General features: G+C 33.1%; 1 protein-coding gene across 1 annotated transcript in view; it reads left to right on the top strand.

Moving 5' to 3' along the window:
- The window catches only part of FSTL5 (follistatin like 5), a 217,207-nt gene that overhangs the window by 160,876 nt on the left and 37,775 nt on the right, over nt 1-18,556 (top strand). The window contains exons 7-9 of the mRNA XM_031553000.2: nt 2,422-2,542; nt 11,245-11,406; nt 13,566-13,700. Of these exons, the coding sequence (XP_031408860.1) occupies nt 2,422-2,542; nt 11,245-11,406; nt 13,566-13,700 (418 nt within the window). The remainder of the gene's footprint in view (nt 1-2,421; nt 2,543-11,244; nt 11,407-13,565; nt 13,701-18,556) is intronic.

Here is an 18,556-nt window from a genome sequence, read left to right as displayed (position 1 = left end):
ACTGCACGATTGCCTTTTCTCCTTATTGGTAGAATGATACTGCAACTTTCTACTGTACATTAAAATTATGTAATACGTTATACTGTGTTTTTTTCTTTAAGTTTTGACTTGATTTACTGTTTTCTGTTGGGCTAGCTCTTCAATGAGGTGATTCTGACCAGATTTATGATTTGTCCTTATTACATCTCCGGTATAAGAGAGTGAAAGTATGCAACATTTTTTTTCGTAAGAAATTCAGGTTTTGTTTTCCCTCTTGAGCCAGAAGGAAAAGCTTAAAATATCTTGAATTAGTTCCTTATACAGTCATTCTCAAATTTCTTCATAGTATTTTTTTTCCTCCTGACATGCAGTAGTGAATTGTAGAATTGCAGTGCTCTGCCAACATAAACAGAGAAACTGATTATTTGGAAAGTAGGAGTTGTAACATTGAATTAACAGGTAAAGTGTAACTCTGAGCTGAATTCTCAGTTTACATTATGCAAGTGAGATTTGAGCAGGAATGTTCAGATGCACGGAGTAAAAAGAAAAAGAAATATATGATATTTTTTGTTTGGGGGCAGAATGTTTTTTTTTTTTTTTTTTTTTTTTTTGTGGGTGGGAGGTTGTGGTCTCTAGATGAGAGGAAAATCATATAAAGTATATAAAAGCAAATGAAAGTCCTCAACTTTCTCTAATACTAAAGAAGTTCAAGCAGCCTCCCTCTGTACATTCTTCTGCAGGGAGAAAGCTGGCAATGTTCTTTCTAGAGCTGATAATGAAGAAAAGCAGGCAAATGGTCAGTCTCTCTTATGCAAAGAATTAGTATACACCAGCAATTTACATAACCAAAGGAAATAATTATTGCTTTATAAAGAAAAACCACCTTTAGGTTTGTGTTGTACTACACACTAAGGTGACTAAGTACAGATTAGTTGCCAAGTGAATGCTTTCTTTTCATGCTCTTTTACTTGTTATTTGTGACATACATTGTGCTTCTTAAATGTCGAGCTCCTCAACAGAGCAGAGCTGTAGTGGAATCGTTATTAAAATAATGGTTCAATTCTATCTTTTTAATTTCTGGATGACAAAAATAATTAGTTTCTTGATTTGATTTTAGATTATTATCTAATTTAATTATTATTAAATTATGTCACATATATTTGAACATTTATACTTTTCTATTTATCATAAACATAACTTCTAGCCCTCTTTTTAAGGTCAGCAAATATTTTTTCCAAAGGTAAAATAATCTTTTTTTTTTTCCCCTATATGTATTTATGTTAATGTGAGTTCAGTGGTGTTCATCTGCGTGCCTGTGTGGATACAGGTTCTGTGGGTGACTCTAGCTTGTGAGTTATTCTATTAAGCACTTAAGCATGTGTCACAGTTTAATCTCACTCTGTCTATGCTTCATCATTGCTTTCCAAACACTGCTTACAGTTATTTTGACTGTGTTGAATTGTTTGCTTTAATTAACAAAACAAATACTGAACTCAGTGTACTAATAATAAGGCAGACACATCTAGTTTGTTGTTCTAAAACAAAAGCTAAATCCCTCTCTAAACCCAAATTGCTTTGAGTAAAGAAATCACAGTGTCATAGGGCAAAACCTGTTGAAAACTGATATCGTTGAGTAAAATATCCAGAGAGATGTTTTATCAGTGGTCTATTTGAAAAATAAAGAGAGATCGTAACACAGACATCCATTTAATTAGAAAAGAGCTTACTCTTTACTGCTTAAGCCTGCACTTGCAAAATCTAGATGAGTTTAATTTTCTTATAGCTCATTTCTATTTTACAAGCATGTAGATGTCATAGCTTAGACTTTTCAAAGAATACTTTGAAGAAGTTCATTATTGTAAAGGTTTTAGTCAAATTAGTAGTCAAATAAATTGTTATTAGCCTAAGTAAAAATTAACAGAGACTACTAATTATTTCATATATTTTTTACAATAACTGACATGGAAACTCATTTGTATTACGTAAATTATACTTAACATTAACATTACAGATGCTAGATTTTACTAGACTGTTCTTTTAGGGTTGTCTTTTAAGATAGCATTATTTTTAAATTGGCTTAATTACACTTCCTTCCAAAGGATATAAATTACCTTGTTAATTTGAGCAGAAGTTTAGATTTTTTTATCTAGTTAGATTCAAGCCAAAAATAGCTTCTCTTTTGCATGTAACTACCATAGCTAAATAAACAAATATATTCTCAGTACTTCTGAATTTGAAACTAAATAGTATTTTCTTTTACTGACCTAATACAAACCTCTGCCATTTCCAAACATAAAAATATCAGGATTTCAGATTATTGTCAGCTATTCTGGCTGAACATTTGATATTAGCATCGCAGCTTTGTTGCAAAAATGAAGAGCATAATTACTGTAGAAATACAGATGTAATTATGATAACCTTGGTTTTAATCTTTCCTTGTAGGATTTTGGAGATGATGGGTCCTTGTACATTACTAAGGTTACTACAACTCATATGGGAAATTACACCTGTTATGCTGATGGCTATGATAAACTCTACCAAACTCATATTCTTCAAGTGAACGGTAAGGAAAAATGCACTAATTACTAAGTCATAAGAGATTAGAATTTGGATTTTGTTAAGCAGATCTGCTCTTGCCTATTTTAAAAGTCTTTTTAATACACCTTTGGCAGAAAAAGAGAGAAAGTCATATTTTTATTGTTCTATAAATTACCTTGCAAATCACGTTCGTTTAGTACTTCAGTAAGAGTAAAATGTATTAAAAAGAGTAGGTTGGTGCAGTAGACTTCCTCTTCACAGTGAACACCTGAGCATGTTACCAGGAGAAAAATACATGTAGGTTGCTCTGAAAGTAATGTCTTCTTTTTTGTTCCAATGGAAATACATGGATAGATACAAAGAGAACAGTAATGCTATTTGATAAAGCAAACTCTCAGCTATGAAACATTGTTTTTCAATATAGTCAACACCATCAGTTCTACATTTTCATCAGTAGTGAACAAGAGCCTGCACGCCACACTTGTAAAAATCTACACCAGTGGAGGGGACCCACTTTTCCCATAGCTACTGCAGAAACTCACCACCACTGCCTCACTGTGCTCACATCCACTGCTTAGTTTCCATAAACATTCTGCAAATATTGAATGCCAGTGAATGCCATTTTTTCCACATGGAGGAAATCAATTCTACTCCTTTTCTTCATCTACACTTCCATTTTGTCAGACTGCCACTCTGCTGCCAACTGTTGTATGGCAACAACATGTAACAGAATGTTGGTGGGAAGGTTCAAACCCTACTGCCATACTGCCAACATCTGCCTCTTACATCATGAGCTATTATAATAAGTGGAAAGCATTTCTTTTAGCCCCCATGTTTATATACTGTTGCATCTAGCAAAATAATTTTAAAAACGCTCTACTTAAAATTTGATTGCAAATTTGACTTATATTTTGCTTTTATTATTTTGATATCTAAACATGATTTTTAATTCGGGGCATCTGAATGTAAAATGTTGATCTGTTCAAGTTCTAAAGACCACTTTCCTGGCCTCAGTATCACAAAATCACAGAATAGCTTAGGTTGGAAGCAAGCTATGGATCTGATCCAGCCTCACTGCTCAGATGGCCACCTTCAGTGAGGCTGCTCAGGCTAATGTGAAGAAATCCTTTGAATATCTCAAGGGAGGGAGGCAACTGGTTATTTGTCTTGGACAAAATGTAACTACAGTTGTTTATGGTGCTCCTAGCTCTTTTTCCTACATTTTTTTTTTTTTTTTTCTTCTAAATTACTTTAAACAATTGTTCATCTCCATTGGCATACCACTAGTCCTACTGTACTTTATCTCCAGTGAAATTTAAATCTTTTTTTTGTTATTTTGGATGACCTTCTGTTTTCCTACTGCTTCATCCTTCTTATTTATCTTTCTGGCTCTTAAACCTATCTCCCCACATTAAACTAAAAGCATCTATCGTTTCATGTTCATACTTAATCCTGTCCAGAATCATGTTGAAGCTCAATTTTTTTCCTGCATGTTTACTTGGCTCTTTTACTCTTTCCTAAATGTAGGCACTACTATCATTCTTGGTTTTAGTGTAAGACAGTTGCATTAACCCATATCATATTTCATTTTTCCTGACATCTTTTATCAGAGAATGGGGAAATCTTTCCTCATATATATTTTATTGACAATCACACCAAATGCAGTTGCTTAGATTATTTTACTTGCATTTTTATATTGTTCACTCTTAACAGCTTCTTGTTTTTTCCCACTTTCTACTTGTTAATATCCTTCACACCTTGAATGACTTGGTTATTCAATGCTTGCTTGCTATTTCCTTAATGTCAATTTTGTAATTCTGTTTTTCCAGGCAATCAATTTGGAATATCTATTGACCCATCTCTCTTTTTTTTCCAATTTTCAACTTTGTAAATAGACTGTTCTCACTCAGCTAATACATGGCATCAGCATTTTTTCCTCCTTTCATATTATCTGGAGGAATTTTCTGTAATCTAAAAGGAGAGATAGTAAATGCTGGCTTGACTAGTGGAAAGACTGAACTCCAGTTTACTCACATTTAAATTCCTGCAAATGTAACAGGATTTTTAATGAACTGGACATATTAGAAAGTCCTCGGACAACTTTCTCCTCTTTTGTGTGATCTGCTCTACCCTAATTTATTAATAAACTTATGCTTCTGTTAGCTCCTTCCATACCTATCCCAATGTGTTAGTAATCCTGCAAAATTTATAACTTGTGTTCTATATGTTTTACTTCTTGGCTCAACTCAGTCCTCAGTGAGACAAAACTCAAAGAAATTTTTCTGTAAAGGTAGGACGTTAAGGATCATAGTATGGGAAAGGTGAAGGAGGACAGCTGTAGGTATTTCTGGTGACAAAATATCTGTCATATAATGCTATTTTTCTTTTGGAGAAAGATAATACTTTATTTCCAAAAGCTGATTTTTGGGAGAGTAAGGGAGAAAAGAAAGGAATCCCATAGGTCAGTTGTATCATTTGCTGTTAACATGGATAAATTGTGTTAAAACCATGAAGATTTAAAGCTTTGGTCAAATGAACAGCTGTTTCATACTTTAGATCTGTACTTCTGAGAAGTAATCTTCCTAAGAACAGGTATGGTGGACAGTACTTGTAGCTGTGATAATGACTAATAATATAATGATATTTGTACTAACAGGAGATTCAGACAAAGGTTAATGACCTAATGAGGCTCTGAACTCAAAGATTTAATGTGAGTGTTCACAGAAAACAATGTAATTAGATTTGAAATTTTTGATTCCATTAGTATCAAAGAATCTCTGTGCATCTGTGAAATCTGTATTTTTAAAGAAATAATATTTATATTATTTGTATTGAGTAACGCAAACCTTATACGTGTATGAATAATGAACTTTCACTGAAGTATTTAAAACAGATACAGATAATAAGTGCAGTAGAAAACATGTTTTTTGGAATGAAAGTTCAGTATAATATTTTTTAAATAATACAGTAAGTAAACATAGTAAGCAATATTATATGTAGATATCTAATTTTTTTCTATAAATTGTATGTAAAAAAATAACAGCAAAGCTATAATAGTTCAGGAGTAATTCTTTCATTAAATAATACTAATTAATAGCATTTAGATTATACTTAAAACTTTCAGAGTGTATAGTTTTGTGACTGTATTATTGATCTATTTTATTAGGACTTCTGTGTGATTTTTTTTCTTCTGTTCAGGGGAGATAGAGGAGGTGCTGATAAGATTAGTTTGAATTATAGCACCTACCTACAAAAACTATTTTTCCTACTATGTGTTAAGGACTAAATAGTGAAGTCAACTCATAATGGACATTCCTATGTCAAAAACACAACTGCAGTATTGAAATCTCTGCTTGAAATTCATGATGCACTTCTGAATAATTCCCTATGCAGAATATAAATTCCATAGGTGTATCATATATATAGGGATTCATTTATATAATCTAAGTGACTGACACGGTTAACATATTTAAGAGAAGCAGCCAGGTGTTGCTTGATTGAACACTGAAAAAATCATTCAACAGAAAAGGTTTTCAGAATGCCCTTTCTGAAAACCAAAATGATTTGGTCTTATTCATTCACAAAATTGCTGAGTCTTCAGCTCCACCAAAAGCCAGTTTTTTTTCTCACTGCCTTTCTTTTATCAAATGGTTACAATAATGAGAGTCTGAGCCTGTCATTTTGATTTTTTTCCCTCCTCTATATATATTTGTGATAATGAAATTCATGCCATCAAGTACTTTTCCTTCAGTGTTGTTGACATCATATATCGTAAAACCCATGAATTTGGAAGTCTCTTTTTAGATAATGATAGATGGATATGTTTTGGTCTTAATATCACTGAAGACAAAGAGGAGCTATCTAATTACATCTCCCTAAAAATATCTCTAATATCAACTCCACAATTTATCATTAAGATCTCTCTTTTCTCTAAAAAGAATCTTCTGCAGATAGAACATAAATATAGAGGTGAGTCATCTGTACTTCACAAATGTTTGTATAATTTCCTTTAGCCTCTTTTTTTTTTTTGAAAGTAGCAACTTTCAAAAAGTTTATAGGGGAATGCTGGTAGAGTTTTTTCCAAACAAAGCAGTGAACCCTTGTAAATAACTCAGATTTTCTTGTAATGAGGTTTATTTTAATAAGTAGAGAGCCACTGTTTCTAAAATACCCTTTAACATAGTAATATATTCATTTGCTTTATATGTTAATATTCAACTATTTAAGGCAAAATAAAGAGTATACATCAGTTAAATGGAAAACCAGAATTTAACTAATAAAATGTAATATTTTGCTTATAGCAAAAGGCAAAGAAATAAAAGGTCATTAGACATTACAAACAAAAAGGAAGCCTGCCTTGAGATTCAGAGCTACTCTAAAAACATACTTAGACATAGTACTAAAGTAATGTTTATCTTTCGGTGTATTACTAATGATGGTATCCTACTCCCTGAACATACTCAAGGCAAGTTATTTGCAGAAAGGTGACAAGATTTTTTCCTCAATTTAGTGCTAAGACAGAGGCCTACTGGAAAGAAAAGTTTTGGTACCTTAAGCTAATGAAAGTCTAGATCCTCAGCCAGATATAAGTCAGTGTTTTATAGTGTCTGAGGAATTGTTTATCATCTTTGTTTTTCAAAGCAAAATATCAGTTCAGTCAAAGAGAAGAGTTGTCATACTGAGCAATAGAAGAATATGATGAGCAGAGTATATTATGTTACTTTCTTAAACAGATGCATTCTCTTTGGATTCCAGACAACTTGAACAGTCTACTTCTTTCCTATTTTTTTCCTATTATTCCTGGCTGAAATAGTCTTCAGTGGTTTTTACAACAATTGAAAGAATAACTGAATAGTTATACATTCATCATAGTTGGAGCCAACAATATCATGTGTCTTGTTGAACTTAATTCAGGATTCATCCAATTTTGTGTTATTCATGATTCTGCCAAGGACAAGCATGTAATGTCTTCTTCCCCCCCCCAGCACAATTTTTAACCTAAGGTCTTCTCCCTTATAAAGGAAGCTTCCTTATGCTAGATTATTAGAATATACCCCTTGGAAAGTCAACATGAATGATTAAATTGTTGTATACTTAAAATTTTCTTTATGTAAATATATATGCTCAGTTACATAAAAAATGTGACTGAAATGAGCCCAAAGAGTTTATATCATCCTTGTCAAATCAAGTTAATTTTTTTAGACTGTGCCCACATTACACTAATTGTGTATTGCCTGCATGCCTCAGTTGCACATATTACAGGTAGGCTCTAGGGTAATAGGAAATAAAACAATTATTTGCAAGACAAGTATTAAAAAACTTTGCTGTGTAGATAATCTGTTATTCCCAAATTTGCTGAGAAAACTAGAAAATGACAGCAAATAGAAGGAAAAGACAGTAAGAAATGGATTTTCTCCTGTCATGAAAGTATCTCTCTGAATGGAAAAACAGAACAAGACCTACCCCAGAAATACAAACAATTCAGACTTATTTTCACTTAAGTACATCTTCAGCCTCACGTATTTGGGCCTTTGAGTTGTTAATTTAGCAACAATACCATAGCAATGCAGGTTGTAGTTTTATTTCTTTTTATTTTGGAAGCATTTTATTTTGGTTATAATATTTTCTAAAAATCTGTGAAGAATAAAGTTGCCAGAGAAATATGATTTGCCTTTTATCATTAGATATTATAGAATCATAGAATCACCGAGGTTGGAAAAGACCTACAGGAATCATCCAGTCCAACCATCCACCTATCACCAATAGTTCTCGCTAAATCATTCCCTTGACACAATGTCTAAACATTCCTTGAACACCTCCATCTGACAACACAAGCTAGTTCTACACTTCAGTCCCCTGCAGTCTGATTTAGCTGGTACTAAGAAGGTTGTTTAACTCATGCTTCATTGACAGGAATATACATTTTATAGGCAATATATGACTGTTAGCTTGTTTCGAGAGGTTTTGTGAGCCTAGAATTCAGGTTTATGTTTCCAGGTGATATGCATTCCCAGTGGTATGTGAGGTCTTGTAAAATAGCAATTTTTTTCCAAAAGCACATAATTATTAAACCTATAATGAAGTGGTGTATTTAACAGAAAATCTGATTTGGGAAGAAAACAAGGAGGAGCAACTGCTGGATTTATGTCAGGCTGATTCTTTTCACAAATAAATACCAATCTCAAATGCTAATAACTTAATTTCAGGGTGTTCCGAGAGTGGAATTGAGGGGGGACGATCACCCTTTTGCCCAAGCTAAATTAATAATTTCTTTCCCTTATTCCCTGATTCCCTGGGGAAAAAAAAATCCAAAATTAGACAGATAGAAGGCTTCTTTTCTCATTCACTCAAGTAGAAGTTTGTTGGAACTTGGTGGTGAAGTTCCCACAAGTTTTCATATGCAATAGTAATATTCCACTGGCACAAAACTAACACACAGTGCTTTACAATAGATATTTGGTATGCAGTGCCTTGCAATCAGTGGTTTGAACTGTGAGGTTGCTTGTAAGTCTTCTGTGATGGCAATACCCTCTCTAAGGTAATAGAGCTCCTTGCTCTTCTTCGGGTAAAATGGAGGAATAAACCACTTCGGTTTGATGCACTGGAAATCTGCAACATGGACATAGGTCATTAAAGAATCTCCTGCCAAGAAACGCTGAAGAGGGCAGAGATTAAAATTGGACCCTTGGAGGAGAGGCAGAATTAGACTGGGAGATAAGGTACTGAAATTAAGAACACAGTTGGAAAGACAGTGTCTCACACAGATCCCACAGGAGAGGGGTAACAGGGAACATTTGGAGGGGGAACACACATGACAAATTTAGACTTAATATGAAAATAGAAATAGAGAGATCTGTGTACACTCCCTTCCAGAAACTCAGTGGAAATCTTAAATCACCGTTTAGATATGCTGCTCGTAGCTGGTAGTCTAAGCAATTAGCAGCCACAACTTTCAATTTTTTAATTTTCTTCCATGTTTTTAATTTTATTTTTGTACTTGCTTTTCTGGAGTTATGTGTAATTTTCCATATGTATTATTTGAGAAGACTCTCATCTATAATTGGATTTAAAATATCCCTGAAACCTTCTGATTTTTTGTCTTAATTGAGATGCTGTACATATGTGTATTTCTTGCAGTCCAGAAATCTGAGGCATTTCTATGCTGTAATAGGACAGCATGCTGGGACATTTCTTGTAAACAGTTGGATAGCATTTGAAAATATTTAATCTCTTACCAAAATAGACACAGTTAATTTTTGATCTTGTTATCTTCCTTCATTATCAACTGATATTTCATCCTTTATCCAGCTGTGTTTTTTGACACCAGCTAAGTATTCCACATTTTTAAAGCAAATCTTTGGATAATAGAAAGCATACTACTTTAACGTTCATTAAAAGTAGTTGCTCTTTTGTTTGTTTGGTTTTGTTTATTTAGAAAGAACTTCAAGATAGTTTTCTCTATGTGCAATTAAGGACAGTATCACCAATTATTCATATAAAAATTCAACACACCAATACTACTAAATCTTGATTAATCAGTGTTTGCCAATACGAGTATGTCCTCTTCGAGGTCATAAGCCAGTATTGATGCACTATGCAGCAGATTTTTTTGTGTGTGTTATTAAGCATGCATTGCAGCAAGGTTCCAATCCTTCTAAAAGTGATGTCACAAGTTCTTACATTTTGCTGGTAATGAAGCTCAGAAGACTAGTCCGAGCTCTACTCCTCTAGAGTTAAAAAATAAACCATTCGAACCAAATGTTTTTGTATCAGCACTTAAATAAGATTAGCTGATCTGATTAAGTCTCAGATTCAGATATGTGAGACGCTCTATGGTAAAGTTCACAGTTATCTAGTTAGTGTATAAAGCATGTACAATATGAATTTAATTTATCCCCCAGATGTCAACATATACTGTTCTATACATGGTTAATAATTTATCGTTTTGCTGATCTGCCTAAAAAAGAATGCAATGCCAAGTATTCTGTGTGACAGTATATTTACTTTTTTGTATGTGTGTAAATTTCAAAATTCATTCTAGAAACTTTGTATTAAATAAAGAAAGAAAGAAAAATAGGATCAGATCTAAAAGTTCCTGCAGTTGTGTAGCATATATTTAATGCAGTGCCATACGTTTTATTAAGTGAGCCAGAAGTTTTTCTGAAAGCATGAAAGTTTCCAGTGTTAATACCTACTAAATGAGACTTGGAATTTTTGCATGAATTCAGAATGTTGTAATTATGTATAAACTAAAGGTAATGGTAGGTATCATAACCATGGTTATCTGTGTTTTACAAGAAGGATAGATTACTGTTAGGTGTTTTAGAGAGAGTGTAAAGATAGGATTGAAAGTGTTAAATAAAAGGTTTATGGAATAAGATGATGACCATCTCTGTACAGATGACTGCTTACTGGCTCTAAATTATTCATATTTTCTAAAGAAATTTAAGGGAAGAAGTCTTATTACTCAACTCCCAAATACTGAATTCAGGCTTTTCTCTGACACAGTCAGTGAAAAGGAATTTTTCTCACAGAACATTTTCTACTTCATAAATTTACTGTGACAGAGTTCAGTGTTGAATGTGAGTGAATATGTGACTAATACCACATCTGTGTTTTGCACTGTCACTGTAAATAGCTGCAGGAGTCTTTAGAATTGCTTGTAATGAATTTTTTAAATGAAGATAATTTTTTTTCCCCTAAATTACAATTGTTTTCTAACTTCAGTTCCACCAGTCATCCGAGTGTACCCAGAGAGTCAGGCAAGGGAGCCAGGAGTGACAGCTAGCCTTCGGTGCCACGCTGAAGGTATTCCTAACCCTCAACTTGGCTGGCTGAAGAATGGAATTGATATCACCCCAAAGTTATCTAAACAGCTAACTCTTCAAGGTAAATGGGCATATTTCTTGTTTTCTACAGATTGCAAAAGCTTTATGATAGCATAATTTCTCTACTTGGTATTCTTATTACCTGGTTTTAAAGAAGGGTTGAAGTCTAAGTTAAAACATTTTAGGCAATATCTTAAATTTCTTCCTAAGGCATGCATGTACTTTGCTTTCTTTTAATCAAAATAAGAGGTTTACATTGTAACAGAATCACCAGTAAATTCCAGTAGCTTTTCTTATTTAAAAGATATGTAGCTTCTGAGCACAAGAAACAGCCTAAAACCCAGTTCTAATTACAATATTAGAGTTTGTCACAGCAAGTATATTAGTACCATTCAACGTGTATTCAAAATTTCTATTTAAATTAGGAAGCAGTTTTTTGGTGAATATTTTATTCATAGCTATGCATTGGTGGTAATTTAATTGTTTTTCATGAGCCCAGATTTAAATTGATACTGGACTTTTACTGCAGCTCAGTTGAAAACAGAAGTTTTTTTGACTGTAAGAATCTCAGTGAGAGTTAGGGAACTGATGGCGAAAAGGACAGCAGGAGAAATACATGAAATGGATTTGCTCTTATATGAGGGGTCTGAGCAGACCTCAAAGGTCATGCAAAGGTACTCCATAGCAATAAAAAAAAAAGCAAACCACGATAAATCAAAAACAACCAAAGAACATAAAACCTACACAACTGAAGGGAAATCTGACTTTTAAACAATGGTAAAGGCCAGTCTTTATCATCTTTAGGGCTTGTAGATTTCAGTGAAACTATCCAGAATGGCATTTGTCTGTAGTCCTTCTGGTGAACTTTGATCATCCATGGAAGAAAAAAACTAATGGTATCAGTATTATCTCTAAAATCTCATCTCATTCTTCTGCAAAGAAAAACAGGACAGATAGAGTGGAACAGATAGATGGCAACTGCTTCTGTAGTCTTACCTTCTATAGGTGATGGAGACTTCTGTGCTTTCATTGCTCTCTGTCCTGAACATGTGTGAACAATTTCCTTAACAGAAAGATTTTCCACTATGAGTAGAATGTGCTAGACTCTTCCCGATGGTCTCATCTTTCATGGCAGCATTCTGTTGATTTCTCCTTTAGGGATTTGAGTGGAAAGATTGTTTTTTCTTCCTTGCCTCCATATTACATATTTATGATTAATTAATTAGAATGTTTCTTCTGTAAACCAACCAACCAAAAAACAAACCAACAAAGCACAATTCAATTCAATTTTCCTGACTGTACTCATATGAGATAAAGTTTTATAGTTTCTCTGAGCTTTTCCTATCCCAGAGTTAAAGTGTCTATGCATTAGACATAGCATATTATCCATACATCCATACCATGACCTAGTGTCCCTTCTAGTCCATATTATAGAATTTCTAGAAAGTTGTTATTGAAATCTTACAGCTGAACAAGGATGCTACACTTACAGTGCAGTGAGTCATGGTTCACATCATTATTCACATGACAATATTTAAGAAAACCTTTGCTTGAGAAATTTGGATTCCGTTTCTATTCCTACTCAAGCTGGTGCACAAGTCCTCATTTGTGTGCTAATGCTTATTTTGCCTGTGCAAAACTCATTTGTGCTTACTTTGTCCAAGATTAGTCTGAAAATACTCCTGAAATTATTCTAGAGTGTAGTTTCGTATAGATTCCTATGCTGATGTAGGTATAAAATTCCAAAGTACCGATTTTTTTCTGTCATACTTCATTGACAAAAAAGCAATCATAGGGGCTTCTGGTTGCTAGGAACAATTCTGTATTATTTATCTTGAAAATGTAGTCCATTATATTCCATAGAAACCTGCCTTATTGTTTGTAAAGCTTGTAATAGGGTGTTAATTGACGAAACACAACCTAATGAAAACGTAATTGATTTTAAATATGACCATAGTCACTTAAATCTATATAAAATATCAGGTAGATATTTAACTTCAAACTGCAAAATCAGCTGAGATATTACATGTACTTGTGAGATGAATAATAGTGCATGCAGTTCACTACCCAGTTGAATACCTTTTGATTAGTTTGGCACATCTCCAAGTCATGAAATCAGGAATGAAAACAGTTTAATTAGTACGAATGGAGAAGGCCTTTTGAGTGTTTAATCTGAAAGCATTTTAGCATGCCTGTATGTTGAATTTTTCCTCCTTTCAGCAAATGGCAGCGAGGTACACATTAGTAATGTGCGCTATGAAGATACAGGAGCATATACTTGTATTGCAAAGAATGAAGCAGGAGTGGATGAAGACATTTCTTCTCTTTTTGTAGAAGATTCTGCTCGAAAGACCCGTAAGTACTATGGGAAGTAAAAAAAAAAAAAAAAAAAAATACATGTAGCCCTCACTTAAACATGAAACTAGTATTAAAAAATATTTAAATAATACCTAAAAGGCAGAGTGTGAACCTCATTTAGAAATGAAACTGAATCTCTGAATCCATTTGTGAATTGGCATATTTTTTTAAATTGCTGTTACAGTTTGAGTGGTTTCTTCATGTACTGTTTGTTGCATATGAAGGAAAAGATGCCTTTATAAGTAAGGAAAAACAGTAGTTCTGTTTCAAGGTGGTTTCAAGGGGAAATTTAAAAAAGAAAAAGAAAAAAAAAAGTGTATGTGTACTTGACATGTATCAAGAGTCAGACTTTGCCCTCATGATATCTTGCCACTGCTGGACTTGATCTCTACTGCAGAGAGTACTCAGCAGGTGTAAATCAGGTCCAGATCAGTTCCAATTTGCCCATTCTGTCTTGTGCCCTTTTAACTGTGGCTCTCCAGAAATGTGAAGCAGCAGTTGACTGCATTTGCTTATGAAGTTAGGAGTTCACTGTGCCATAGAAATCTGTCCTACTAATGTAAACTCTTTTTCTTTATCCTTCGTGGGATAGTAGCAGCACTTAGAAATCCATTTTACCTGTTATTTGTCTGTCTACATATTCTCTTCCCTCCCTTTCCATCAACTCATAGTTCTTCATTCCTGAGTTCACATGCTTTTGACTTTTTTTTAAACCAGTTTTTTGTTGTTTTTTTTTTTTTTTTTATCAATAGCACATATTTTCTGGAAATACACATAGTAAAGATAGTTCAACAGTGATGAGTACTCAATAGAAAATACTGCAGGCAGGCACTGCAAATCCATCTGACACTTCCTCTCGTAAGATGCTGAGTTTGGTTGCATATGCTCAGCTCCAGAGCTTTATTAAATTTTAAATGTTTTGAGGAAATCCTCCATGGAAGGAAATTTTATACCTACAGTGTTAATATTTTTAGTTAGCTGATTTCAGTAATGCTAATTATAAGTGTTGTATCATGGTTCTTAACAGTTGTTTTTAAGTGTCACAAAAATGACTTCTCAGACAGTTGAGAAGACAGCTGAGCATAAATAAGTTGTTTGATCACGTTAAATTTCTAATAACCTGGTGATATGAAGTGGCTCGCTCACTTTCATTTGCCTTTTGCAATCTGTGAAATGAGTTATGAATGTTGTCAAATTACAAAACCTTGACAAATGAGAATTTGTTTATGGTTCCTTAAGACTTGTTTGACCTTAACAATAAAACATTTATATTCAGCTGTCCAAGTTCCAAATATTGTGGTTATCTAAACTATTGTGTTCCCGAAAGGCCTGATCTGAGATAATTATGCAAAATACCATTTTCAGGTATTGTATGATCCAATAATTTCAGATCAACTACCTTTACATGATTTCTAAAATTACATACCGTGCAATGAGCACTGCTGGCAAGACATGCTTTAACATCCTCTAGCAGTAAATTGGAAGCTGTTATGGTGAAGTACAAGGGCTTTATTATTAACGCTTTTCTCTTTGTTTTTATATTTATGTTAAAAAATTGGTTCATGGAGAAACGTAGGAATTATTAAAGAAGAGAATTACATAGGTAAAAGTTCTTGGATGGGACTTGGGGCTTTTCATCCCCCGATTTTACTTTTATCGACCTTTAAGGAATATAGCTGACATTTATTTTTATAATCAAGTTTAATGAAGTTCTGGGTGATATTTTTTTGTTGTTGTTATGTTGATAGTTTCTATTTTCTGGGTGGCTTTTATTTGTTTGTATTTTCCCTTACTGGAAATCTTATGGTAGAATATTGCTTTGGAACAAAAGTAGAACAGATTCGGACTAATTTGTCAGTTAATCTGAGGTTCTCTATTTCTAAAATTTGATGCAAGATAAAGCTCATAGCAAAAAAAAAAAAGAAAAATCAAAACATTGATTTGATTGGCTATTGAAAACAGTGGTGTTCTAAAACAGAAGCTATCATTACACTGCATTGAACATGACAGTAATTTACAACATTGTGAACATAAGAGTGTAGTTCCATTTTTACCTGTATCTTTTTATTTCCTAGATAGTTAAGAATAAAAGGAAACATTCATTTTTTAAGGTGTCAATCAACTGCTTCCAATGTATCCGAACATTTTTTATTACAAATGCTACTCTGCATAATAAGCTAAATTTTTGGTTGTCATCTGTGAAATCTGATTTGTAACACATCACCAATTTTTTATGTGGAAAACTCTGTATTCAGGTTTTTGAGAATTGAATATTTACAACAGAACTGACATAGCTAGGTCATTCTTTGAGGATGGATAAATCTTGCTAGTGTAAACAACTCCTAAAAGAAAATCTTACATGTGCCAGTACCTCTATTTGAATTAAAGTGCATTACAAATAATTAGACTGCTAAATAATAAACAAATATACTTTTCATCTGTATGTCTGAAAATGTTTTCGGTTTGTTAGGATTTCAAGTTTATAGCATTAGTTACATACACATTTAATGCATGTATGTATCTTATATATTCTAAAGAAACAAAACAAAGGGCAAAACTACTGTACTGTGGAAAGAGTGATGATAGTAGCAAAATGAAAAGATAATGCAATCAAAGGAAGGATTATATGTCGAAACAGAATATATTGTGAAATAATTTAGGTTAGATCTTTCTAGTTATTCTCATATCATTCTTGTCATCTCTAGTAGCCACTAGATTTCTCAAGTCTAAGTGTGTAAATGTCATCTAATTAAACTGCCAGTAGCCATTATTTTTCAGGCTTTGAGGTATTTTGTTTCTGTATTAAACCTGAAGAAGGGCCTGTGTGTTTGCAAGCCTGTTTTTTTTCCAGTGATACCCATCAGTGCAGAACCTATTACAAAGAGTCTGGTTCTGTTGTTTTGCAAACCTCTGCAGGTGTTGGATGACTGCTATTAGGTTCCATTAAGCCTTCTTCCAGAGATGTACAAGTTCAGTTCTCTCGTTATCCTTCTTCCTCGTGTGCATGTGTTTTATCATGTGATCTTAGCTCTCCCTTCCTCTTTCCTGAGAAATGTTAGGATTTTGTAATCTCTCTTGAAGATGATATTTTAACCAAGTGAAAACTTGGTCTTAAGCTGAAAGCAAATTTTTCGTGAAAATGCTTTACTCTAGCTAGAAACTTTATTATCATTACAGCATGTTATAAAAGCGTAAAGCAGTCTGTCAGATTTTACCACTAGATATTCATATTTTTATAGTTATTTGCAAATTGGTTTCATAAAGAAAATAATTACTTCTATTTTTCTGGGGTCTTCTTTACTGATTCTTTAAACTGCTTTTCACAATGTGCATTTTAATGTATCATGAATTTTATGGTCAACAAGAACAATACAAAAATTGATCTTTACGACCCATTTCTACAACAGAAACATCTAAAAATTTACTAAATGCATGATCTATTCTATTTTAATTCTCCAAGGACTAGAAATTATTTTCTTTTTTTTTTTCTTTTTTTTTTTTTTTTTTCCATTTTAACTCAAATCTGCAGTAAAAGCCACAAGGAATGATCTAATTGAGCTGGATGATAGCTGGATGACCATTGATATATCTGGTAAAAACATTCTAAGAGTCACCAACCTGGTCTAAATCTCACTGAAGACAACAGTTTTCTCAGTCGTCAAGCTCCTCTACAAACACCTGAGAGAGCTCATCTATGTTGAAAGCAGTGTATAATTACATTTGTTATACAAATAACAGTTTAAAATCTGGTTTTGGTTTCATTGTTTCAGTGTAGTTCAGTTTTTCAGAAGAGATATTTCATGGATTCACAGCAGAACCATTTTATCTGTCTTCTCCATTTAACAAGACATTAAATTGCAAATTGTTACTCCTAAATACAGATTTAACCCTTTGTTTGCCTAAAGTGTGTCCTCCCAAAAGTGCAATTAGGCCTGAGTTAAAAATGCAGAGATGGGGAGTCTCCTATTTCTCTTATTAATTTGCTCTATTAACAGATCAGTTTCACTACTGCAGAACTGTGTTTAGTTTCCCTTTTGAATTCAGTTCTATCTTTCATTTCTTTCTTTTCGTCCCAATGAATTGAAGACTGTTTAACTATTCTTGTCCTGTGATTGTACCATCAGTAAGTATTGATTAATGTTTCTATCACACACAAAGTAGAAATTTCTCAGGAAAAAAAATTATCATAAAAGTTGGAGTGTCTTTTTGCCTTGTAAATGTTAATTAGTTTTGATAAAATTTTCTTAAAAGTAGGCAAGGCTTTTTGCAAAACCAAATGGATTTTTTTAATTTATTTATTGTTGTAGATGAAGAAATACATGCATTGTAATGTATGAATTCTACATCCACTCACTCCTCTTTTTTTTCTTAGTATCATCAGCAGAAGTTTATGTACATTTACTAATATTTACTAATATATAAAGTAAAAACTACTTTTTCAGGTCAATCAGATTGCCAGTTTTTAATACAATTAATGTGTACATTACTACCATTGTTTAGCTCTAATATATAATCAGAAAATTGTGGTAACAAATTAGTTGTTTAGCAAAATCCTGATTTACATCTATTGAACTTTTATGTTTCTAAAATCGTAATTACATCAGCGAATATAATCATATTTGTTTGACAAGACCTGGTTTCCATTAGAACATAGTAGCTAGCCTGTAATTATATTTTCTTCCTTTAATTTCTGACTGAATTGAATTCTGTGGGAGTGCTGTCTATTCTTTTGTCTTGTACGTACACTCCAGTCTAACTAGGCTGCAGCTTCCTGAATCCTGATGTTTCAGAGAGTTGGGAAGAATGGAAGAGGAACAATATAGGAACATGTAGTAGTGCTCTGCTTGAACATA

The sequence above is a fragment of the Meleagris gallopavo genome, chromosome 4 (assembly GCF_905368555.1).
Source record: "Meleagris gallopavo chromosome 4, MGAL_WU_HG_1.1, whole genome shotgun sequence".
NCBI classification, from domain to species: domain Eukaryota; kingdom Metazoa; phylum Chordata; class Aves; order Galliformes; family Phasianidae; genus Meleagris; species Meleagris gallopavo.
This window is presented reverse-complemented; position numbering and strand designations above follow the sequence as displayed.